The sequence below is a fragment of the Gorilla gorilla genome, chromosome 15 (assembly GCF_029281585.2).
Source record: "Gorilla gorilla gorilla isolate KB3781 chromosome 15, NHGRI_mGorGor1-v2.1_pri, whole genome shotgun sequence".
In the NCBI taxonomy this organism is placed as follows: domain Eukaryota; kingdom Metazoa; phylum Chordata; class Mammalia; order Primates; family Hominidae; genus Gorilla; species Gorilla gorilla.
Genome location: NC_073239.2, coordinates 92,486,574 through 92,510,933, shown reverse-complemented (window position 1 = coordinate 92,510,933; position 24,360 = coordinate 92,486,574). Strand labels below are relative to the sequence as shown.

At 46.0% G+C, this 24,360-nt stretch overlaps 1 protein-coding gene across 6 annotated transcripts in view; it reads right to left on the bottom strand.

The window, feature by feature from the left end:
• Positions 1 to 482: 482 nt before the first annotated feature.
• Positions 483 to 24,360, bottom strand: part of FLVCR2 (FLVCR choline and putative heme transporter 2) — a 70,991-nt gene continuing 47,113 nt past the window's right edge. For 2 of the 6 annotated variants that reach the window (XM_004055471.5, XM_055361037.2), the window contains exons 3-10: positions 23,844 to 23,984; positions 14,976 to 15,043; positions 13,645 to 13,748; positions 9,187 to 9,297; positions 7,597 to 7,702; positions 7,364 to 7,475; positions 6,759 to 6,814; positions 483 to 2,255 (exon numbers count right to left, since the gene is read on the bottom strand). In XM_004055471.5, coding sequence (XP_004055519.2) covers positions 2,184 to 2,255; positions 6,759 to 6,814; positions 7,364 to 7,475; positions 7,597 to 7,702; positions 9,187 to 9,297; positions 13,645 to 13,748; positions 14,976 to 15,043; positions 23,844 to 23,984 — 770 coding nt within the window. In that variant the 3' untranslated portion in view covers positions 483 to 2,183. The remainder of the gene's footprint in view (positions 2,256 to 6,758; positions 6,815 to 7,363; positions 7,476 to 7,596; positions 7,703 to 9,186; positions 9,298 to 13,644; positions 13,749 to 14,975; positions 15,044 to 23,843; positions 23,985 to 24,360) is intronic. The other 4 variants (XR_002002622.4, XR_008671200.2, XM_055361036.2 and 1 more) reach the window with 4 other exon arrangements.

The window sequence follows — 24,360 nt, the reverse complement described above, 5'->3', positions numbered from 1 at the left end:
TTGGACAGTTAGGAAGAAAAATGGTAACGCAAGACTGCAGCTGCTGGGACTGAGCCATGGGCCCCAGCCACAGCAAGCTGGTGCATGGCTGAGGTAATCAGAGAACAAACATTTCAACCACCCTTTGAGGCAGAGCCAGAAACAACAGTGGACTCTCTCATCAGCAGTCACTCACATTCCAGCGCGTACACAGCATGGAAAGAGGTCAGGGTCATGTGCTGGATGTTGAGTTGCAGTCCCTCCATGTAGGCAAACAGTAACCTTTACAGCCTTGTCTTCAAAAAATATCCCTCCCAGATGGTAAGGTCTGGCAACAGTGAGATGCTCCTGTGGAAGACCACAGTTGCTGCTTCTCTAGCCTCACACTCCCGCCCCAGCCCAGCCCTTCCCCACACCTAAGACAGGAGCCTCAGGAATGTGTGACAGTCTTGCAGGGACTTCTAAGAGCCATCTCTGCCCCACCGAATGATAAGGCAGACCACTTTCTGAGAAGTTTTTATTGCCTCGAAATGTCAGATCTTACAAATAGAAAACACAAATTATGTTTTTAAAATAAAGCAATGGGTTTGGTAAACATTTTGTTAATACCTTTTGAAGGGTTGATGAGTAAACATCTTTCTCTTTATCAAAAAGTAAAGCACACCCTCACCTCTCTTCCACACTGACTCACTACTTCTGCCGAAAACGTGGACTTCTTTCTTCTATTACATACAGCATGTTCCTTGCATCCATTGCTCGAATCTGTACAAACACACACACACACACACACACATGCAGACACACACAAACCTGGCTCCTCTCAGGCAGTGGCCCAAGCACCACAGTATTGCAGCCAGCACAGGCTGCCCTGATATGCTGAGGCCAGGGCAGTGGCTGGAGCAAGACAGCACAGTGGTCACGATCACAGTTGCCCAATGCATAGGAAAAATTACCAAAATCTCATTTTTAGGAGATATTACCAAAGCCCATGAGTACAGCCAAACAGCAGGCTAGATAGGAAAGTTCAGCTTGAGTTGGTTTAAAGGGAATCCCTTTAAGTTTAGAATATCTGATAAAGATTATCGCTCAAAGCAGGTGAGGAGAGGGGTTGGTGGTGCAAATACTGTCCCCAGCAGAGGTGAGATAAGCTTTTAATTCTAACAGACTCAATTCCCATTTCAAGGGGCACCTTTCCTTCTACCCCTTCCCTCTTATCTCTCAGAAGCACCTTTGGATTTTCAGAGTGGAATGAATCAAGATTAGTTTTCAGCAAAGGTTAGAGTAAGTTGACGGGGATTACCCTGCCTTGGACTAAAACAAGCACTTGGGCTGATGGCTGAGATTCCCAATGCAGCATCAAGATAAAGGCATCAGAGGTGACTGTGACACACAGAAGTCCCTGGGGAAGTACTTCTGTAAAAAAGAACCTTCCCATTCCCAACTCAAGCTACCAGAGTTCCCAAATATGGGCTTCCACAAATATACTCAGAAGGTAGCCCCCAGCACGATCACACCTAGGTAGGTAGCCCTCCTGAGTAGGTATCTCTGTCATGGCCACAACAAAGTCTTTTGTCAAGTTTATTATGGTTGGTTTGCTCAGCTCTTAGGAAAGAGGGTTTGGAGACAGACCCCTTAGGCCAGGAAAATTTAGGGCCACAAGTCCCGGTGGAGCTGTTCCGATGGAGTTGTTCTAATGGTGCTTCCTCTCCCGCAGAACTTGAGCAATCAGTCCGATGACCCAGGAGATGACCCCGGCAGAGCAGCTTGCCACTTCTTAGAACTGGGCTTCATGAGAGGCTCTTAGGACACTGGAAATTTCAAGTTAATATCCTGAATAGGCTTTCTTCCTGTGAAAATTTTGCAGGCATTGTCCATGATGGATGGAGGAAAAGAGGGAAGGCAAGAGACCAAGCTAGGATTGACTCCAATATTCTCTGCCACCCTGTCCCAACACCAACTCCCATAACCTAAAAGGGGGTGGAGGTGGGAATCAAATTTGCATTTGGTGATAGGTGCAATTTTCTCCAACTAAATCATCCAAGCTCTTACGTGGGTTCTAGGAGGAATAGGCCATCCACGCCACAAATAGTCCCACCGATTCCCTCCAAAAACATCTCTAGCGAAGCCCTTTGTGCTGCCGGTGAGAGCTGTGCTGAAGGAAAAGGTGGGGTGTTCGTGTTCCCTGAGTTGTCACCACCTTCCTCTCAGAGATGATCCTCTGACACAGCAGTGGGCACTTTGCTGGTGTTGCTCTCCTCCTCCTCCTCTTGGAGTTTCTATAAAGCAAAACAAACAGGCAGTGCTGTGGGTAAAGGCACAGCACTCCACCCTGGCTGGAGCAGCTGCCTGGCCATGACTAATCAGTGGGGAATACAAGAGCCGGGGGCCACTCAGCATCCCAGAGAGCCAAGAAAGAGAACAAGAAAAGAAGCAACCAGCCCCTGCCATAAATGCACCCACAAACACACACCACCCAACATCATGAGGTCATCAGAGGGAAAAAGGGGCAAGCTTTCTATGATGCCAAGGCCACCACAAATGATCCAGCTCCGAGTGCCACTCTTCCAGGCTCACTCTCGGGACTGAAACAGAAGCAAAGCCCCTTTTCCCTCCACGTTCTGACAGCTGAAAACTCACCTCAACTAACCATCAAATCACTGTCCAAGGTGCCAGGTCTGCGATTCCCTTGGAATTTCCAACAACCCCCACTTGGAGGCAGCCCCAGGATGAGGAATACTTTTTTTTTTTTTTTTTTTGAGATGGAGTCTCACTTTGCTGCCCAGGCTGGAGTGCAATGGCGCGATCTCGGCTCACTGCAAACTCCGCCTCCCAGGTTCAAGTGATTCTCCTGCCTCAGCCTCCCGAGTAGCTGGGATTATAGGTGCCCACTACCATGCCCAGTTAATTTTTGTATTTTTAGTACAAACAGGTTTTCACCATGTTGGCCAGGCTGGTCTCGAACTCCTGACCTCAGGTGATCCACTCACCTTGGCCTCCCAAAGTGCTGGGATTACAGGTGTGACCCACCACGCCCAGCTGAGGAATACTATCATAATGAACATGAAGTAGATGCCAAAGCAGCATGCATAATTGCATATGTAAGCTCAATGGCTTTAGCTTTCTAGGGGAGGGATGGCACAGGATTCATTTACAGGAAAGTCTTCTAAGTCACACTTTTTAGGTGAGTTTGGAATTAAACATGGCCTGGAAATTATCCTGTGGGGCCCCTAGGTACATACTGCCAACCTGGGCCTTTGTCTACTGTTTTAAGAAGTACTTTGTCTGTCACCTCAAGGGTTCTTCTGATTCACAAGAAGGCCTTGGGCACAGGTGCAGCACCACACAGCCAACACTACTCAAGGCCTAGAGGACATGCACAGGGCTAAGACAGAAGCCAATGTCAAGTGGACAAATGGTGCTTTCTTCCCCAGGGAGTGTCTCAGTGCCTGTTTGTGGCAATGGAGACAGCTGTAGAATCCAACCTTCCCATTCTCAATCTTGCTAACACTTGGCATCAAGTCAGCCTCAGCCATGAGGAGCCATCATTGAGGAAACTAACAGCCTATTTCAGTCATTTAGTCTCCCCTCTCTCTCTGACACACACACACACACACACACACACCCCACGCCCACCTCCTCCAAAGCCATCACCTCGAAATCACAATCACAAACGGGAAACAAGTTAGTGGAGACAGAAGTGCAACTACTGTCTATGTGCTAGAAGAAAAATGGAAACCCAAACCAGTAAGATGTTCATAGTCAAGGTCAATCATTACCCTGTCCCAGAAGTCCCATCTCTTTTTCCCTAAACTATACATCTCACTGATTAGAAAGAGCAGGTCTGGCCAGATCTGCCGTGTGCCCAGTCTTCACCTGACTCTGACAATGAATTTGTCTGCAGGTCTCTGAGTTACACCGGCTGCCATGGGGTGTGTAATGTCATGGCTCCAGAGGAGGGCTGCTCTGTGATGGCCCTGGCTTCCTTGCTGGTGTCAGTCCTAGCATGACTTTGACACCCCATAATACCATGCTGCCACAGGTGCCAGGGAGGTCTACAGACACATAGTGAATTATCCAGGGACACAAGACAGGTGAGCACCATTTATTGGAACCTAAGGCTGTTATTCCTACTCAGCGCTATTTCCAGCACCCCACACTCAAAAGAGACTGAGCCAACAATTGTAACCTTGATTAACAAACCTGGTCCATGTGCACAAAGAGCTGGCTGCAAGAATAATGAAATAGTGGAACAATTGAAATATTGAGTGAGATGGAAATACACAGTAGACATGAGGTTGTGGTATAATGTAACAGTGTAGAAATGTTATCAAGCTATACTAAGTAAATAAGCAGGGTAGAAAACAAAATATACACAAGCATGTCCATAGATTACAACACTGGAAATGCTACTAGGTTATCTCTGGGAAGCAGGATTATAGGTGATTTTTATTTTCTTTGTTTGCCTATGTCTGCCAACATAAACACAGGTTATAAAGTCAACACAGCGAAATCTCATGTCACTTGACATAATACCTCACGTTCCAAACTGAAACCTTTCACTAGGCACCTTTTCCCAGACTCGCTATACATATATTTACCCAAGTGTACCAAATCATTTCTCTCTCTCTTTTTTTTTTTTTTTTTTCGAGATGGAGTCTTGCTCTGTCACCCAGGCTGGAGTGCAGTGGCACGATCTCAGCTTACTGCAACCTCCACCTCCCGAGTAGCTGGGATTACAAGCGTGCGACACTAGCCGGGCTAATTTTTGTATTTTTAGTAGAGATAGGATTTCACCATGTTGGCCAGGCTGGTCTCAAACTCCTGATCCACCCACCTTGGCCTCCCAAAGTACTGGGATTACAGGCATGAGCCATCGCGCCCGGCCAGTGTACCAAATCATTATGACCCCTTGTACACAGTGTGGGTGAAAAATCCATCTCCACAGTGGCCATACTATGGCCCTGACACAGAACTAAAGAATGTCATTCCTGCTGAAAGGCCTTCCCTGTCTCCCCAGTGAATTTCCTGTTCTAGGCTCCTTCTTCCACATGCTTTTCTGCTGCTGCCTGCCAACTCTAGAACATAATAGCAAAAGACAAATAGTAAAGACCTAAAGATTATCATCTATCTGCCAACACAGATCCTTCAAACACTAAAAATATCCCTTACAGATATCTCTTGCCTTAGAAAATTGGCGAAGATTTTTCAAAATGAAAAATACTCAGTGTTGGCACTCATATGACTGCCTAGCAATAGAAATTGCTAGTACTCAAAGTACCTTTCTAGAGGACAGTTTAGCAACACATACCAAAGTCTTTGAAATGGGCATGACCATTAATCCATTTCTCCAGGAAATATGGTACTTGAGAACATGCACAAAGATTCAGCTTCCAACATATTAATCACAATATTATTTGTAACAATTCAAAACAACCTTAATGTCCACAGACAGGAAAATTGCTAAATAAATCATGGCTTATCCGTATAAAGGAACACTATGCAGGCATTAAAAGTATGTTGTAGGCCAGGTACAGTGGCTCACTCCTGTAATCCCAGCACTTTGGGAGGCCAAGATTGGTGGGTCATTTGAGGTCAGGAGTTTGAGACCAGACTGGCCAACATGGTGAAACCCCGTCTCTACTAAAAATACAAACATTAGCTGGGCATAGTGGCGTGCACCTGCAATCCCAGCTACTTGGGAGACTGAGGCATGAGAATCACTTGAACCCGAGAGGCAGAGGCTGCAGTGAGCTGAGATTGCACCACTGCATTCCAGCCTAGGTGACAGAGCAAGACTGTGTCTCAAAAAAAAAAAAGTATGTTGTAAGAGACTAGTTGCCTGATAAAGTGCTTGCAATAAGTGAAAAAAGCAGTTTTATTTCTGTTTAAAAATATGCATTTATATACACACATTCATATATCCACGTATATATTATAAGTGGATACAGACATGCAGCAATCAATGCAAAAAAGGCATCTCATCTCTAAATGATGAAATTACAGGATGATTTTTAAATTTTGTACACTTTTCTGTATTTTTTACTTATTCTACAAAGAGCATGTATTACCTCTATAAGTTTTTTTTAATTTTTGAAGAAATATCTTACCTTTGCTCTTTCTCAGATTTGAAATTCCTTTCATCATCACTCAGATTTGATACCTAACATTTTGTTTAAAGTGGTTCCCGGCTGGTTAGAACAGATGGAAAACACTTTTCTGTTCTAGGTCATACTCCTGGTCCTCTCCTCTCCTACCTCGCCAGCTCCTGCTTCCTGACTTGTCCTTTCAGAGCCCTACTGGCAATTGTTTGGCTCCGTCCCCATGGCCCTGCCTAAGGAGTTGTCACATGCCAGGAGAGTCACAGCCTTAGGGCCACCACTGCCATGGCAGAGTGGTGGAGCCAGGCTTCCCCTTCCTCCCCAGCCACTGACCCCAGGCTGAAAACAGTGAAGCCAGAGCCTCAGGACTCGGCTCAAGATCCAGTCAGGGGTGCTGTTCAGCAGACTGTGACAACGGTGACACACTCTGGGGATGAGGCTGGGGGCTCCAGAAGGAGGGCAGGAAGTGGGAGAAGAGTCCAAGAAAGGGTAGCAAGAAAGCAATGCCAAAGATGCCCACTGAGGAAAGTCTTAGGATGCCATGTGTAAGGGATGAACTGGTCTCCCAGCTATGACAAAACCAGTCCCTGTGGGAGTTCTCCCTGCCCCATCTATGTTGCCACATCCTCATCAAAAGCCTTGGACCCTGATCTCAGTCCCACAAAGCTCCCACATACTCACGTTCTCAAGAGTTTCTTTGTTTGCTTTCTGTCTCCGGAGATCTGCCTTAATGAATGCTAAGGTTGATAGATTGAGAAGGAAGAGAGACAAAAACACAGTTATCACGTTCATCTGAGAGAAGAAACCTTCATTTCCTAAGGGTCACAGGTATCCCAAACTTACTTCAGATAGTCAAGAGAGCTGGTGACTGAGGGCACCATCAGCCAATTTGGGAGAGCCCGAGGATCACTGCCGACCCTGACAGGCAGAAGCCAACAATGACAGTGGCCTTCACTTATGGATCAGGGACTTTGCACACATTGCTCTAATCATCACAACAATCCTCATTTTACAGATTAAAAACTGAGGTTCCCAGAGGTTGGTCCACTTATCCAAGGTCAATAGCTATGGAAGTCATTGTCACAGTCTGGGATTCCAACATGAGTCTTCTGGCTCCAAAACCCATGCTCATTCTACCAAAACAATGTGCTGCCTCCCAACAGATTCCCCAACAAACCCTTCCATCTGTCCCCCTACGTACGTACTCCCTATCTGTTGCTGCATCGAGACACTAAGGTCCCAAATTGCCAACCTGAGCCTCATCTTGCCCTCAGGCTCCAACTCACCAGTGAGGGCTGCTCCAAGAGTAAGGAACACACACAGGAAGATGTTCCCAGGCTTGGTTCCATAGTTGTCAATAATCTGGCCCTGGGAGATGGTAAAGATGATCCCAAATACCTGGAAAGGCATAAAGAAGATAGGAAACAAGGGCCCAGTCAACTAACTCATGAGGAAGAACTGAGCTGCCATGATGCAATGCCTTCCCAGCCAGGAAACAAACAGGAAATACGAGCTCTACCTGTGCAGATATGTTGAGGAGGCCGGAGGAGATGCCTTCTGATTCTGGGTACGTGAGCTCCACAGCAAACTCAAATCCCAGTGGGAGATAGCCAGTCATAAAGAAGCTGAAGTCCAGACCAGAGAAACAAGGGGATGAAGAACTTCCAGAACAAGAAGGATGGGGAGCCCACCTCCTCCCCTAGGACTCCCTTTGCTGTTTTGTTTCTTCCCACCAAGACATACTAGGCCCTCTAATGATCTGGGCATCCTCTACGTGATCATACCAAGGAGACGGGCACCCCTGAAGGCCAGGAAGAAGTTCACAGGGAGACCTTGTGCTCAGCAGGCCTCTGGGATCCCTTGCTGCTTCTCCATCTTGCCATCAGTGACAGCTAGAGTCAGCATTTACAGAAGGGGCAAGGATGCCTGGTGTGTTCAACCTTCAGCTGAGAGACTATGTCCTGGGTACACAGGCCCTGTGCTGGGAGTGGGAAGTTCCTGGATATTGAGCAGCATCTCCGTGGCTCTCTGGGACCTGGAAGGAGGACCTTAGAGTCCTCCTTATTTCCATCCAGAGAGGAACCAGCTGAGGACTGAGTGCCAGCACATGCTCTCTCCCTCTTTCTCTCTTTCACATGCACATACATACACACACACACACACACACACACACTCATATACTGCCCATAGGAAAATAACTGGGAGGCAGAGCTGAACAAAGACTCCTGTGAAAGAGGTATTGTTTCCTATGTTTTCTCATACAACAGGTCTAGAAAATTCTAACTTTAATTTCTCCTTTTTTTTTTTTTTTTTGAGATGGAGTCTCACTCTGTCTCCCAGGCTGGAGTGCAGTGGTTCCATCTTGGCTCACTGCAACTTCCGCCTCCGAGGTGCCAGCGATTCTCCTGCCTCAGCCTCCCAAGTAGCTGGGACTACAGGTGTGCGCCACCATGCCTGGCTAATTTTTGTATTTTTTAGTAGAGACGGGGTATCACCATATTGGCCAGGCTGGTCTTGAACTCCTGACCTTGTGATCTGCCTGCCTTGGACTTCCAAAGTGCTGGGATTACAGGCGTTAAGCCACCGCACCCGGCAACTTTAATTTCTTATATTTTCACAACGCTTCTTGATGCTTTCATATCTATTATCTTTCTCAATCTGTCCAACAACTCGACAAGGCAGGCCACTATTATCTTTCTTTACAGATGAGGAAATTGAGGCTCAGAATGGTTAAGTGCTGTGCCCATGGTCTAACAGGTAGGCAGCAGCAAAACTGAGACCAGGACCCAGAGTCTCTGGTTCCAAGCCCTGTGTACTTTCCACAATCCCATGTTGTCCAGGCAAAACTGAAAAAGACTCTGAACAGGTTCTAGCCTCCAAGAGGTCGCGAAGGGTGTGCTTCATGCTTCATTCCATCCCAAAAGAATAGACAGCCCAGGCTGCCTTTGGAAGTACTACAAGTATTACCGAGACCCCTGGGCACCATGTCCATATCTCCTGAGGTCAGTGAGAAGGCAGCAAAGGCATCAATATTGCATTCCAGGATGCTGGAAGCTCTGGGAGCCATGGCATGGTGTTTTCTAATAAATCAGCCAGAGGTGAAACTTACCCCATTGTGCCAGCAGTGATGAACACTACCCACAGGTGTCCCAGGTTCAAGGTAAACGTGTACACCACCATGCCCACCAGTGTCATGATATAGACTACCAGGGTTGTCTCTCTACAAGTAGAGGCAAAGAAATTGAATCAAACACTTCTGACTTTAATAGGCTCATTCATTCATTTATTCCACAAGCATCTATTAAGTATCTGCCGCATGTCAAGCCCTCTGCTATGTTCTTGGAGTTTTGTTTTGTTTTGTTTTCAGAGACAGTGTCTTGCTCTGTTGCCCAGGCTGGAGTGCAGTGGCGTGATCACAGCTCGCTGAAACCTCCACCTCCTGGGCTCCAGCAATTCTTGTGCCTCAGCCTGCTGAGTAGCTGGGACAGTTGTGCGCATCACGCCTGGCTAATTTTTGTATTTTTCATAGAGACGATGTTTTGCCATGTTGGCCAGGCTGGTCTCGAACTCCTGACCTCAAGTGCTCCACCTGCCTTGGCCTGCTAAAGTGCTGGGATTACAGGCCTTACAAGGCCAAGGCCTGGCCTTGTTCTTGGACATTTTCTTTCATAGAACTTTCTCTCCATGAGGGTGATGGAAACTGACAGACGATGATCACACAAAAAAATTATTTGATTACATCATGATCAATGCTACGAAGGGTAAGTAAGACTAGTAAAGTATGAAGCCATCTTACGATATCTTTGTTCCCTTTCTGTAGAACCCACTCAACAATATCAAGCTGCCCCTTGACTTGTCATGTCCTAGCCACAGACAAGAAGGGCAAAGCCCTTTCTCCTTCTCCCATCCCTCACCAGAAAAAAGAAAAAACAGGACAAACATCAGCCATGATGAGGTGGCGGTGACATTCAGGACTACCCCAGAAGCTGTCCAATTCTGCTTGTCTGCTTTATCCCAAGACCCATGACAATGCTGGGCAATGCTCTCTGTCACCTACAAGTTCTTCCTGTCCCTACTTGAACAGACCAACAGACCCAGCAAAGCTTTTTCTTTTCTTTTTTTTCTTTTGTCCTTTTTTTGAGATGGAGTTTCGCTCTTGTCGCACAGGCGGGGGTGCAGCAGCGTGATCTCAGCTCACTGCAACCTCCGCCTCCCGGGTTCAAGCGATTCTTCTGCCTCAGCCTCCCAAGTAGCTGAGATTACAGGCATGTGCCACCATGCCTGGCTAACTTTTTGTATTTCTAGTAGAGATGGGGTTTCGCCATGTTGGCCAGGCTGGTCTCAAACTCCTGACCTCAGGTGATCTGCCCACCTTGGCCTCCCAAAGTGTTCTAATTAGAGGTGTGAGCCACTGCGCCTGGCCCAGCAAAGCTTTTTCTGTTGAGTCTGAACTACTCCACTCCAGAGAGCAGGAACTAAGAGAGAATATTCTCTCAGCCTGAACTGAGTGCTTGACTTCCAAAGCCAATGTGAGAAACCTTCTCTATCTTCGCCCACTCCCTGTTACATTTCCCTGTGTCGATCCCCTCAGGAGTACCATCAGCAAGTCTTGGTTTCTATTTCAGTCTCACCCCTCCTGTGCCCCTCCAGCAGTTCTCTTCCCATGTTGCCCACCTAGGACTCTGATGCAGCCCCTACTCCTGCAATTCAACCTGCATTCTTCTCCCTGCACTACCTAAGGCAGGGCACAGGCACTGCACATCCCTCCGTCCCCCTACCATGAACATCAGGACTCAGATGATGAAAGCTTTAAAGCTTTTCTTTTCTTTCTTTCTTTCTTTTTTTTTTTTTTTGAGATGGAGTCTTGCTCTGTCACCCAGGCTGGAGTGCAGTGGCACGATCTCTGCTCACTGCAACCTCCGCCTCCCAGGTTCGCCATTCTCCTGCCTCAGCCTCCCAAGCAGCTGGGACTACAGGCGCCCGCCACCATGCCTGGCTAATGTTTTTTGTAGTTTGTTTAGTAGAGACAGGGTTTCACTGTGTTAGCCAGGGTGGTCTCGATCTCCTGACCTCATGATCTGCCTGCCTCGGCCTTGCAAAGTGCTGGGATTATAGGCGTGAGCCACCGCACCTGGCCAAAATCTTTAAAGCTTTTCTTTGCACATCACCCCTGAAGCCAGAATCATGGTGGAGGCACCAACCGGCACGCTATGGTTGTGTCAAACGAAACCCTCCATCTCTTGAGTGCCAGATTCTGTGAAGCACTTCACATGCATTTATTATTTCAATTCAACCTTTACAAAAATCCTGTAAGAAATATCTGATGATTTCTCATTTTACTAATGAAGAAACTGAAGCTCAGGCCACTCAAGTTACTTGTCCAAAGTCACCAGCTGAATAAATGCAGAGCTGAGATGTGAACTCAGAGCTGGATTTGAAACCTGTGTCCCTTCTGCTACTGCATGCGGGAATAACGATGCACTATGTGGTTGCATCTTTGGAAAAGCTCAAGGTCAGAGTCTCCAAAGGATGCTGCTCCCACCTGGTGCTTCAAAGCAGCTGCTACGGGTAGAGGAGCTTCGTCCTCCCTTCACGCTCCTCCCTCACACTCTTCCTACCAACTCTGCTGAAAGCAACGTCATGGACGCCAGTCTTGCCCGATGATCCCACAAGCTCACCAGGATGAAGCTTTAACCATAGCTTCATCCTAAACCACTGACCAGTTTAGAAAAACTATTTGTAGTCCCAGTCTGAGATAAACAGACCTCACCACCCAATTTCCAACCTCCAAACAAAACTAGACAAATCTGGGAGCCTTAGAGTGACGAGGACTGGCTCCGAAATGATGGGATCACAGAGCTCTCGTCCCACTGGGAGTTGCCTTTTCTCTGCCTGGGTAGTGGCACAGGGAGAAAAATATCTTGTGCTGACCACCGGATTTAGACATCACGTGATGCTAGGAACTGGTGACATCTAGGTTCTGAAGAGGGCGGAGAAAGTGTTCTTCCCAGTCCTCTCATTATCTTTTCTAATTCACCTGAATCATCCGGCTGCCCATGTCCCAGCCCAGCCAGCATTCCAATCCCTCCCTCCTCCTGCCGCAGAGCAAGCCCCGGAAAAAGGGTCACTGCTATTCAGTGGTTTGGGGATGGCCAGTCCTCACTGCTCTTGTGTCTGGCTGAAGCAAGCAACTAACAGATGGCAGCGATGAGATGGCGGCCAAGCCCCGCCAGCAGTAATTAAGCCGAGCCGAGCTGCTCGTCGCCGCCTCCCTAGGGATGGTCTCAATTGGCCTTTGATTAGGGCAGCCAGAATGAGACCTGGTCTGACCAGAGCCTCACAGAAGCGGGTTTGTGTGGCAGAGAACAGGTCTGCCACTGTCTGTTGCCTGCAGACACTGGGAACTTTGGAGGCTTTGACAGAGCAGCCGGGGACACTGCTCTGCCCCGGTACAGTACAGCCCAGCAGCTGCCCCGCCAGCCAGTGCTAACTGAGTACCCAGTGAACGGGGAGCACTGGAAAATCACAAGGGAAGGATGTTGGGCTGCTGTTCGCCAGAGGATTTTCTCCAAGGCCAGCTGCTGAATGGAGGCACCCAGGCTGCTTTCTACAAAGGCAGATTCTTCTGCTGATTTGGCATCCATGGGGCGGGTAGTGGCCTGGCATTCACTAAAACCTTTTAATTTTTTTTTACCCATGTGCACACCGATAAAACTTTTTCTTTTGTTTTTTTTCTTGAGCCAGGCTGGAGTGCAGTGGCGTGAACCCAGTTCACAGCAACCTCCACCTCCTGGGTCAAGCGATCCTTCTACCTCAGCCTCCCAAGTAGCTGGGACTTCAGGTGTGTGCCACTATGCCTAGCTAATTTTTGTATTTTTTGTAGAGACGGGGTTTCACCATGTTGCCCAGGCTGGTTTTGAGCTCCTAGACTCAAGCAATCCTCCTGCCTCGGCCTCCCAAAGTGCTGGGATTACAGATGTGAGTCACTGCGCCCAGCCTGATAAAACCTTTTAAAATAGCTCCAGGCTCTTAGAAATGCACTGGGAATTCAGGTCCAAAGTACGTTACAATATTTACCAACAAGGTATAAATAATTGCACAATAATATACACTGCAAACTGGAGAAAGCTCAGAGTACCTTGGTTAACCCCATGGGGTCCACAAGGTGCCATGAGAACAGGAGAGTGAAATCACCTCCTCCTCGTCTCCACTCTTTGGGGTTTCCACAAACTTTCCACTGCTGAGATTTTTTTTTCCCATTCATTTTCATTTCTCCCTCCTCTGCTGCTTTGACAAAGCTACTTAGAGAGTGGGGATGGGGAAGAGGACTATGCTAGGCCTTCAAGTCCAGTAGCTCCCAACTTCCTAAGATCCTGTGGGGATCTTAAGAAGGGTATAGCTTCCCTCATTTGATAAATGAGGAAAGTGAGGCTCAGAGAAGTCAAACTTGAATGACCTGCTTGGCCACTAGGATCTCCAAACAATGACTTGGAGTCACATTGCTTATGAATATGTCATTTCAAAAAACAGGTCCCCAATTCTCAGTCCAAGAGGATGAGTCACTTACTTGTAGGTTTTGGACCTATCCAGCCAGATTCCTGAGATCACAGCCCCAAGTATTCCTGCAATGACGATCGTCAGGCCAATTCTTCCAGCATTCACTTCTTCCCCCTGGGGAAACCATAGCCCCAAAGATCACCCGGCAATGGGACAAGACCCAGGACAGAGCACAGTCACCATGGGGTGAAGGAACAAGGGCAGGTAACTCAAGCTCCATCAGAGTCAATATTCAGAACATATCGGGACAAGATGGCCTGTAAGAAGATGGCCTAGGAGAAAATTCTAGAATAACTACTCCTCCCAACAATATAACCCTGACTGTGTGTGCATGATATCGGATGCTGGAGTGACAAGGATGAACCAAATCTGTTCTTAGAACTACTTTTAGGCAAATTTTTTAAAAAACGTAAACCTCACAGCAACTCTTCTATCTTATCTGTCATTAATTCCATTTCACAGATGGGGAATTTAAAATATATATGTAAAATTTCCATTCTTAGGTTTTTTTGAACTATCAATGCCAAGAGGAATGGAAAGATAATCGTTATATATTTTTGAGTGCTTACTATAAGCCAGGCACCATGCCTAAGGTTTTATATCATTATCTCATTTACTCCTCGCCATTCCCCATCATAAGGTTAGGAGTCAGTCTTCTCCATTTTGCAGATGAAGAAACAGGCACAATGAAATTAACCTACTAGCCCAAGGTCACAAGGCATATGTTAAGTTCAAAGCTAGGATCTGAACTCAGGCCTGTGAACTCCAAAACTAGGACACTTAGCCATATAGCCTACCCCTTCTGCAAGTGTGAGAGCCTAGTCCTTTCAAAAGAGGGTTGGATCTCCATATTCCTGACTCCAGGCCACTCAGTATTCCATTCCCAGCATCCAGCCCAGCCCTCGTGGGTTCTGGAAACATTTAAATTCAGAAATATTTTATATATATATATTTACCAACAGTGTTGCCAGGCACTATGCTGTATAATAAATACATGTATCACATATAATTATGTATACATACACAAGTGTCATTATTTACTCTCTGATCCTAAAAAGAATCTTGCAAGAAGCAATTATGCTTCTTTTGCAGAAAAAAAAAAATGAGAGCTCAGAAACACTAACTAGCTTGTCACACTGTCAAGCCATCACACAGTTTAGTACCACCAAAGCTAGGGTTGAGATCTAGGGCCATCTCCCTCCAAATCCCATAAGCATACCACCATATCACGCTACCTAGAACTAGGGGGAATGAAGACTTAACTGTCATCCCAGGTCCTGCCAAGACAGACTTAGAAACTATATCATCTTGAGGCCCAACATGCTTAGGGAACTCCCTTACCGGGTAGTGCCAGATCACCATGCGATTCAGAAGAGTGGACAAGGCATAAAAAGCACCAGCATTCAGACCTGAAGGAGGGAGTGAGAAATACAACATTAGGGTCGGCTTTCTTCTGGGGCCATTGCTAACTTCTCCCCCAGCATTTGGGGGGTGGGCAGAAATCCTCATCTCACTGCCACTCTGAGCAGTATCCTCAGAGAAGAAAACTCCAGGGAGGTCTGAGGCTACTCTGCAGTTTTCTCAAAGAAATACTTCAAAACAACCAAAAGTAACCATTTAACCTTCCCTTAGCCACACACTATTGCTCTCTGATCCCTTTAATTTGCCCTGGAAAATAGACTCTGTTGAGTATTACTCCCAGGGCAGAGTCATCTACATTCTTCTTAAGCGTTGGGTAGATCTAAGGGGTGGTCAGTAGAAGTCCTGGACACCCTCCTCCTCCTGATGACCCTGCCCCTTCTTGAGGCTGCTCCAGACCTCTGACCTCTGACACCATCCCTCTGCAGGTGATTTCTCTCCTCTTTCTCCATTCCTCCTCCAACTTTCTTTGCTGATTCAATGTCACACAAAATCTATTACATGAAACTAGAAGAGATCCTAAAGAGCATTCAGTTGACTCTCCTACTTTACCAATTCATTCACCAAAGGAGCACCTAGAATATGCTGTGAAAGGCTGTGTCTTTAGCGAATAAGGTCATTTGCCCAAAGCCGTACAGCAAGTGAGTAGCTGAGACTGGAACTGACCCAAAGGAGAAAAGGCCTCCTGGCCTCCCTTCAATGCTGATGATGATGATGACAATGGCGGCTGCACATACCTATGGATTAGACACTTTATGACAACTCTAGAAAGTAGGTAGTATTATCATCACCATTTTAGAGATAATAAAGATGCACACACAGTTAAAATAACAAGCACTGCCACTCCATAATGCCCACCGGGGGTCTTTCTAACTTTAACTAAACATTGAGGCTCACAAGACTACCACCGGCACACTCCATATTAGATTTACTTGGAAGGGTGTAAGTCAGGACATATAGCTTGTGGACAGGGCAGCCTCAGGAGTTCCTCTTCAATGGAACCAATCCATAGAACCCCAGTTCATATAGCCTTCCGGAAGCTACTATCTTTCAGATGATGGCTAAGGTGGAAGGGAAGGTGGGTATGGCAACCACCCTGGCTTAATGCTCACAGGCACCACTATTACTTGTAACAATTCCGTAGGGGTAGCTTCCAGGGGCCCCATAAGTGACAGGCCAGTGAAAAGAGTCATTGTACTCAGAGAAGCACAAAGAATGGCTTCCCACAAGAATGAATAGGTCTCTCTGTCCATTTGGATCACCAGAGGACATTTTTATCATAAGCAATGTTGCCTAAAGGTAGTTGACATACTCCCTTTATCAGGTTCCCAGGGGGTAAAAGATACAAAGTTAAGCGAAGGTCAAATTGTCTTGCAAAATGGGAAATAATTTGCTTTGCAATCACACAGGTATTAAGTGATGGAGCTGGATTTGAACTCAGGCCCTGTGGCTCCAGATTTCTTGATCTTAATCACTCTGCTTTACATCCTCACAAAGCTGATTATTGAATCAGATTTTCCCAGCTCAGGTCATGAACAATTTCCTCATGTCCCAGCCTCTCCCAGCAGTTCACCCCAGGGATGCTACAAGGTTGGGCTCAATGCAGTCTCCTGAGCAGCACAGTGGGCCAACTGTGCACACAGTGAGCAGCACAGTGAGCCACAGTGGGCCAACCAACCCAGACATGTCCCCAAACGTCACTAGAACTGACAGGCTGATGGTTGCAATGACCATGAGGCTCTCAGCAACATCTCATTCAAGCAGCATTCCCATCTACCCTTCATAGCACATACTCAGCCACTTAGAAAGTCCATTTCCGAGTGAAGAGGTCCCGTAAGAAGACATTCCTGAAAAGCCAAGTGAGTTGGAGTGTGGGAAGGAGAAGAAAGAAGTCTCCTCCCCTCTTCCCATTCATTCATCCCGCTCCTCTCTAAGCCTCTTGCCTGCCCTAGCCTGACACTGCAAAGGGCAAGGAATGTTCCAACTCAGGCTTAGCTCCAGGGGAACAGCTGCTTTGCTAACTGGGATGAGCCAAGGATGGCAGAATCCACAGAAAAAGAAAGGAAATTATCAAGAAGGACTGGGAGCAAAAAAAATACACCAGTGCTCACTGGTCCTGATAAAGGCCTGGGGAACAGAGTCCTGAACAGGTTGACCCATACTGCTGAAGCTGAGTGGTTTTTCTGGGGCTCAATGGTTTAGTGAAATAGTTTCCAAAGTGCGGTCTCTGTTCCACCCCAGACCTACTGCAGCAGAAACTCTGGGAGTGAGGCCCCCGGCAATTTGCATTTGAACAAGCCTCCCAGGTGATTCTGATCGTGCTCCAGGTGGAAGCACTGGCTCCCTAGAGCAGTGTGGTTAAACAACAGCCATCCCTGCTCCAGGCCAGGCAGGAGACTGAATCGGGGCTAAAGGGCGGCGAGAGGGAAGGAAGAGCAGGGGTTCATCCTGGAAGGCTGTCAATCTGTTCCACTGTTTCTGCAGCCCCACCTTAGAGGATTCAGGAGCTTATGTATGTTTTCTGAATCCATCTTTGGTCTACATGTCCCTCACCATATTGTCAAAGTTTGCCAGACACGGTTAACCAGCATAAGTCCACTCTACTGCCCAAACAAAGGGGTTGGGCATCCCACACAGAAGGGCAGGAATGAAATGCATGCTCCTTCCTGTGTGAGTACCCCTTACAGGAGTACAGGTGACTGCATTCTATTCAGGTCTGATCATCCTCAGCAAGGTGAGCCTGCTGGGCCAGGGAAGAGAAAATGTGATCTTCCCTGAAAGGCCTGGTCATTCCTGGAATCAGTCACCTGGGAGTAGTGCCACTTACTGAGGAGGCAGGCTTTAGAGAGGCAGAAAGGACTCTGTCATCATTCTGAGTCTCTTTCTCTCCTTTGTCAAAAACAGTTTTTTTCTTTGTAAAAAATTTCTTTGGGGTCTCACTATGTTTACCAGGCTGGTCTTGAATTCCTGACCTCAAATGATCCTCCCACTTTGGCCACCCAAAGTGCTGGGATTACAGGTGTGAGCCATCAAGCCCAGCCAATAACAATTTTATTCAAACTGTGTTCCGGTGACTACTGACATTAGAATTCCTTAAAGTTTAAAACTGCTGATTTTGAGGCCCTACCACAGACCTACTGAATCAGAATCTCTTGGAATGGGGCCCAGGAATCTGCATCTTTAGCAAATACAACAATAAAACCCCAATGCACTTGTTAAAATGTCTGGAATTTGAGAATACATGGCCTTCAAGACACAAAAGATCAGGGACCAGACCCAGGCTCCCAGGTGGTGGGGTTAACATGGAGGCAGCTGGGATGGGAAGGGGCTTCAAGACCCATCACACAGCTACCTCAGAGGTTCTCAACTCTGCTGCAAGTCAGAATTATCTGGGATGCTGGTAGAAAGCAGATTCCTAGGCCCCAACCCAAACTTTCTGAATTTGAATTTCCAGAAATCTATGCACACTTTCAATCAAGCACCCCAGGGGGTCCTATCCTCAGGGAAGTCTGGGAAACACTGACCCCAGATCATATCTTTGGGTTTTGGTTATTCTGCGTTTCCCTTTAGTCCTTGTTTTAAAGGGCCAGCTTGACCTCAGCAAAGCTCCCGGGAATCCGGAGAAGAATTTTATGCCCACTCCTCAGCCAGGATTTTAGAGGGGGCATGAAGCCCCCTCCCTAGGTCCATGTAGGTGGAGCAACGATAAAGTGCTGAGAGCCCCAAGGGAAGGTGAACCTTGGGATACACAAGTTGAGGCTCTGAGTTCAGATGCCAGAGGCACTGGAAGTTTATTCAGAAGCATGAATAATCTTGCTGGCGGCAAGGCTGGGGCATAACTACGGGAAAAGTATGCCCTTTGAGTATGCCATTTTCTAGAAGAGAAGCCTTTTCAACAATTCTTTTCAACAGGGCAGTTGTTATGCCATTGATAATAAGACATTAGAGGAGGCCATGTGAATGCAAGACCCAGAGGCACAAAGAGAAGGTAGCCAGAGGAAGGTTCCTTTCTCCATCCCACCCTACCCTACTGTGAAACACACCAAAGACACTGGCAGACAGGTGGAATTTCTGGTTCCCTGAGTCTTCCCACATTGCCAAAGTTGAAGGAGAGAGGAAGGGTGTTTTACTGGCAGTTTCTTACTGATATGATATTTCCGCAACATCAAGCACGAACTCCACCCCTGCACCTCTCCCCCTCTAAACTGAATTGCCAGATTTCGAAAAAAAATAGCATATAAATACATTTATAATAAATAATAGTTATTAGTGTAAATATGCCACAAATATTGCATAAGACATATTTATATTAAAAGTATTTGTTGTTTATCTGAAATTCAAATTAACTGGATGGTCTTTATTTTATCTCTCAACCCTACCTCTAAGAGTGTAGCCAGAAGTCTAGGGAAAAGCCAGCAACACTTGGACCCTCGATTTCTTCCAAGGCCTTCAATTATCGTTGCACCTCAGTTCTGGGCAGTTGACTCATCAGCTGGGAGAACCACTTGAAAAGCCACTACAAATACAATACCACCAGCTGCAGGACAGTTACTCCTCCCCTTAGTGAAATCTGGTTTGGACCAAAGAAGCAACGCTGGAAACCAGTAAGTTTACCAATGCAATAGCATTGCAGTCTGGCAATGGCAGACTGGCAGTCTGGAGGCATGCCATGTCTTTATTCTCAACTGCATTAAAAGCTTTCACTTCCATTCAGAACACTCCAATGGGAAATAAGTATCATTACTGTTTTCTAGTGGGGGTGGAGAGTATTAAAGAGATGAAGGATGGGCAGCACAGATGGATGAAGGTGGTACACTCAGTATCTGGCAGAGCTGACACCAAAACTCAGACCTCCCATTTCTTATAAGCCAACTCTGAACTTACGAGTCCAGCACTCAAGGCTCTTAACCCAAGACATGTCCACCCATGTCCAGTACATGTGCCTGTGAAATGCTGTTGCCTGCTTAATTCCTAGCCACATGCTCTTTAAACGCATATAATTCAGAGCTAAATATGAACACTATGTGTACAATGTAAAAAGTATGAACCATTTTGTTCTTCAAAGTCCAATCTGAAACTGCAAGGGGATTAGGAGGACTGGGGTAATTCTGGAGGATTTCAAAGCATCTAGTTGAATTGATAGAGGGCATTTTAGGAAATTGTTTTTGTGGGGAGGCCAAGGCAGTCAGATCACCTGAGGTCAGGAGTTCGAGACGAGCCTGGTCAACATGGTGAAACCCTGTCTCTACTAAAAACACAAAAATTCCCTGGGTGTGGTGGTGGGTACCTGTAATCCCAGCTACTCGGGAGGCTGAGTCAAGAGAATTGCTCAAACCTGGAAGGTGGAGGTTGCAGTGAGCCGAGATCATGCCACTGCACTCCAGCTTGGGCGACAGAGTAAGACTCTGTTTAAAAAAAAAAAATTGTTTTTGTTTTTGTTTGTTTTAATTTGGAACAAACACAGTAGGAAAAGAAAGCAAAGATTAACAGCTGGAGTAAGTGCCTATAGTTCTTGCCCTATAGGCAAGAAGCTAAAACTCTAGAGCCTCAGTTTCCTCATGTATAAAATGAAACAAAGGGCCATGTCATGGGTTTGTTTTGAAAATTAAATGAGATAATGCATGTAAAGCAATTAACATGATTCCTCCGTCAAAAATTTTTTCAAGTCTGTGATTAAGTCTAAGAATCATTTTCTTTTTGGTAAAGAACCCCATATGGACATCACATTCTCCAGAGTTTCCTTTCAGCATTTTCAGGCAGCCTCTTGTTCACCCCAACTGTTATCCCCACTGCAGGCAGCTACAATGTTAAGCAGTGCCATTGATTGTTTTCAACAAATGCCCTGGCAATAGGGCTTTTCCCATTAGCAAACTCCAAGTCAGGTTAAATAGCAACATGTCCTATGAATAGGGCTTTTCCGGGGACCTGCTAGGTAGGTCAAATAGTAATTCTCAGGGGTGGAGCTCCAAATCGACTTTGCTCCCTCCAATGGCTATGAGACAGTTGGTTTTCACAGCTCCATGGCTGCGAGGCTGCTGGATGTCACAGCCCCATGGCTGCAAGGCTGTAGTAGGGAGAAAGGGATTGGAATAGGGCAAGTGAAAACACAAGGCCCACTGTTGTTACTGACATTTAGCCATTTCTCTTGAATAAATGCTGCTTGGATTGTTGCAAGCCATTTGTTAAAAGTTCTGAAAAAATTCATTTGGATATTTTTTGCCATTGTTCTTGTTTCTATAGAGGAGCGGATTTTCTAAGGTCCTTACTCCACCATTCAAGAAGTGCTTTCCTATTTATTTCCTAGGTTATCATTTAATCAAATAGATAAGGAAAAGTGTCCAGAAGTACAGGATTAAAACTACTTTGTCAGATTAAAGACCATGTAAGCAAACAGGCATGTGAGAGGAAGGAGGAGGAGTAGCTTTGCTCCCCACAGCATGGCCTAGGCTTGACCCCTCGATGACCAGGAGCAACAATGTTTCTGGTACATTTTGTCTCTATTTCTTGTTCTCATGAGTCAGTGACCTGGCCCTAACACCAACAACCTCCAGCACTGAGGACCACAGCCTTTGGAAAGGAACCATTGCCCAGTTATCACCACTGTCACCATTTTCAGCCATAGAAAATATTTATGAAGCACTCATCTGCCCTAGAATCCCAGGTAGGCCTCAAATATCCTCTTGTTAGATGCAGCAAGATTTATGGTTGTCAGAGGTCAATGCACTCATGATGTCCAACTCTAGCAAAAGTAAAAGCTCTTAGAGCCATGGAATCCTGAGTCTAGAAGGGCCCCCAAAGGCCATCTGGTTTCACTATCCATCTTTAGCCTGAGATCCCCTACAACATTCCCATCAAGTGGTTAGTCCCATCTATGCTTGAATACCTTCCGGTGATGGGGAACTTGTAACTTCCTTAGTTGGACTTCTCTAAGCATTGGAAACTTTGTCTTTATTTTGCGGATGAATGGGGAGACATACTCAGAGAATTGAGAAACTGGAGGAAATGAGGAACGGAGGACCAAGATCTTGAAGACAAACCTACAGCTATTCCAGATGAAAGGTCACCTAATTTCTATGTATGCCTGAAAAACAGGATTGCCCCTCTACCAGGATGAAGCCACCTCTTATCTAGTGTTTCAGCAGATAAACATTTTAGTTGAGATAAAATGTATTGATGAGCCTAAAATGAAACTCTGGCACAATTCTAGGAAGGAACATCAGCAATTACAGAACAGGCATTAAGAATGCAGATTTTGGCTGGGCGCAGTGGCTCACGCCTGTAATCCCAGCACTTTGGGAGGCCAAGGTGAGCAGATCACCTGAGGCCAGGAGTTTGAGACCAGCCTGGCCAACATGACAAAACCCCGGCTCTACTAAAAATACAAAAATTAGCCGGGCATGGTGGCACGTGCCTGTAATCCCAGCTACTCGGGAGGCTGAGGCAGAAGAATTGCTTGAGCCAGGCAGGCAGAGGCTGCAGTGAGCCCAGATCGCACCACTGCACTCCAGTGTGGGCAAAAAGAGGCAAACTCTGTCTTAAAAAAAAAGAAAAAAAGAAAAAGAATGAGACTTTGGAGTTAGACAAACTTGTATTTGAACTCCGGCTCTGCCACTTGAAAGTTGTGTGACCTTGGGCTAGTTATTTGGCCACTTTGAGTTTAGTTTCCTCATCTGTTAAATAGGGATAATTTTAGTACCAACATCACATAGGTGTACTGGAAGTTAAATAAAATCAGATATGAAAAGCACCTGACACAGAGTAAGCACTATTGTTGTTATAAAATGATAGCTTTTGAGTCTATAGACAACATGAAGCCATGGCCAACTGGGGTTTCACTAAGAATAAGTCATGTCAAACCAATTTCATTTCTTTGTTTCATATGGTTACTGTACATGTCACAGATTTGCTAACTCTTAGTTTTAATCAAACTTTAGCTGGTGGATTAAATGACCAAATGTAGGCTGAATAGCAATAAAGGTGGGTAGATATGTAGCAGCTTGAACTAAGGGTACTAACTAAGAGACTGGCATTCATCTGGAGGACACTCTTTAGTGGAATGCCATGAGGCTCTGTCTTTGCCCATGTTCGATCCAACAATCTTATTACAGGTTTGAAATAAGATACAGAAAACACCATGCTGGGAAAGAAAGCCAACATGTTAGCACAAAGATTCCAATTTATCTTTCCAAGAGCCAAGCAAATGAAATGAAAGAGGGATGTTGTTGTGCATTCAGATAAAATAGAAGTCAATTACAGGATGAGGGAGGACTGGTTGAGGAGTGACTCATGTGGCAAGACACATATATGCATGCATGCATTAATTAATTAACTTATTCAGTAACTACTGGAATAGTCACTCGAGGCCCGACACTGCTGAGGAACTATAAAGATGAAAAACATAAATCCACACTCTCAGAGAGTTCAGTCTAATGGGGAAATAGACCTGCAAAAAAAATTTTTTTTTAATGACAGGTGTTAAGATGTACAAGGAATAGCATGGTAAGAGAGGGAAAGTTACCTACTACTGCTTTACAAAAGTGATACTGAGATGAGACTTGGAGGACCAACAGGCATTTGTCAGATAACCTGACATGGGAAGAAATTATTTTCTAGGTGGACTTTACAACACATGCAAAGGCCCTTGGGCATAGCTGGGTCCTCTGGATTGACCCTAGACAATAGCTTTACATGCACATTTGGGATTTAGAAAGAGTAATATATGAAGACACATCAGGCCTCTCATCTAACATTTCCAGCTCGAATGCATTCCTAGACACATTGACACCTTACCATAGGTGATGACAAGCAGCACAAAGTTGAGATTTTTGAAGAGCCGGACGATGGAACCTAAGTATGAGGCATCAGGAGAGGTCAAGGCATAGCTCAGGGATTGGGCCCTGCTGGGGGGATATTTAGGTTTCTCCTTGAACACTGAAAGGAAAAAAACAGAGATGGCTGAAAATTCCCATAGTCTCACCCCAGAAGAGCTGGTTCCACATGAATGAAAGCTGCTCCATCATCTGAGAGGAGCTAAGACTCCCAAAGGAAATAGTAATTCTTTAATTAAACCCTTAACAGCCCCCCTCTTGAAGCTGCTTCTCATTGTTTGAGGCTGAGTGAATGGTCCTTTGATAGCATTCACTTTTTTTATTTTTTATGCCATTTTCTTTTTTTTTTTCTTTATTTTTTTTGAGACGGAGTCTCGCTCTGTCACCGAGGCTGGCGCCATCTCGGCTTACTGCAACCTCCACCTCCTGGGCTCAAGCAATTCTCCCATCTCAGCCTCCTGAGTAGCTGGGACTACAGG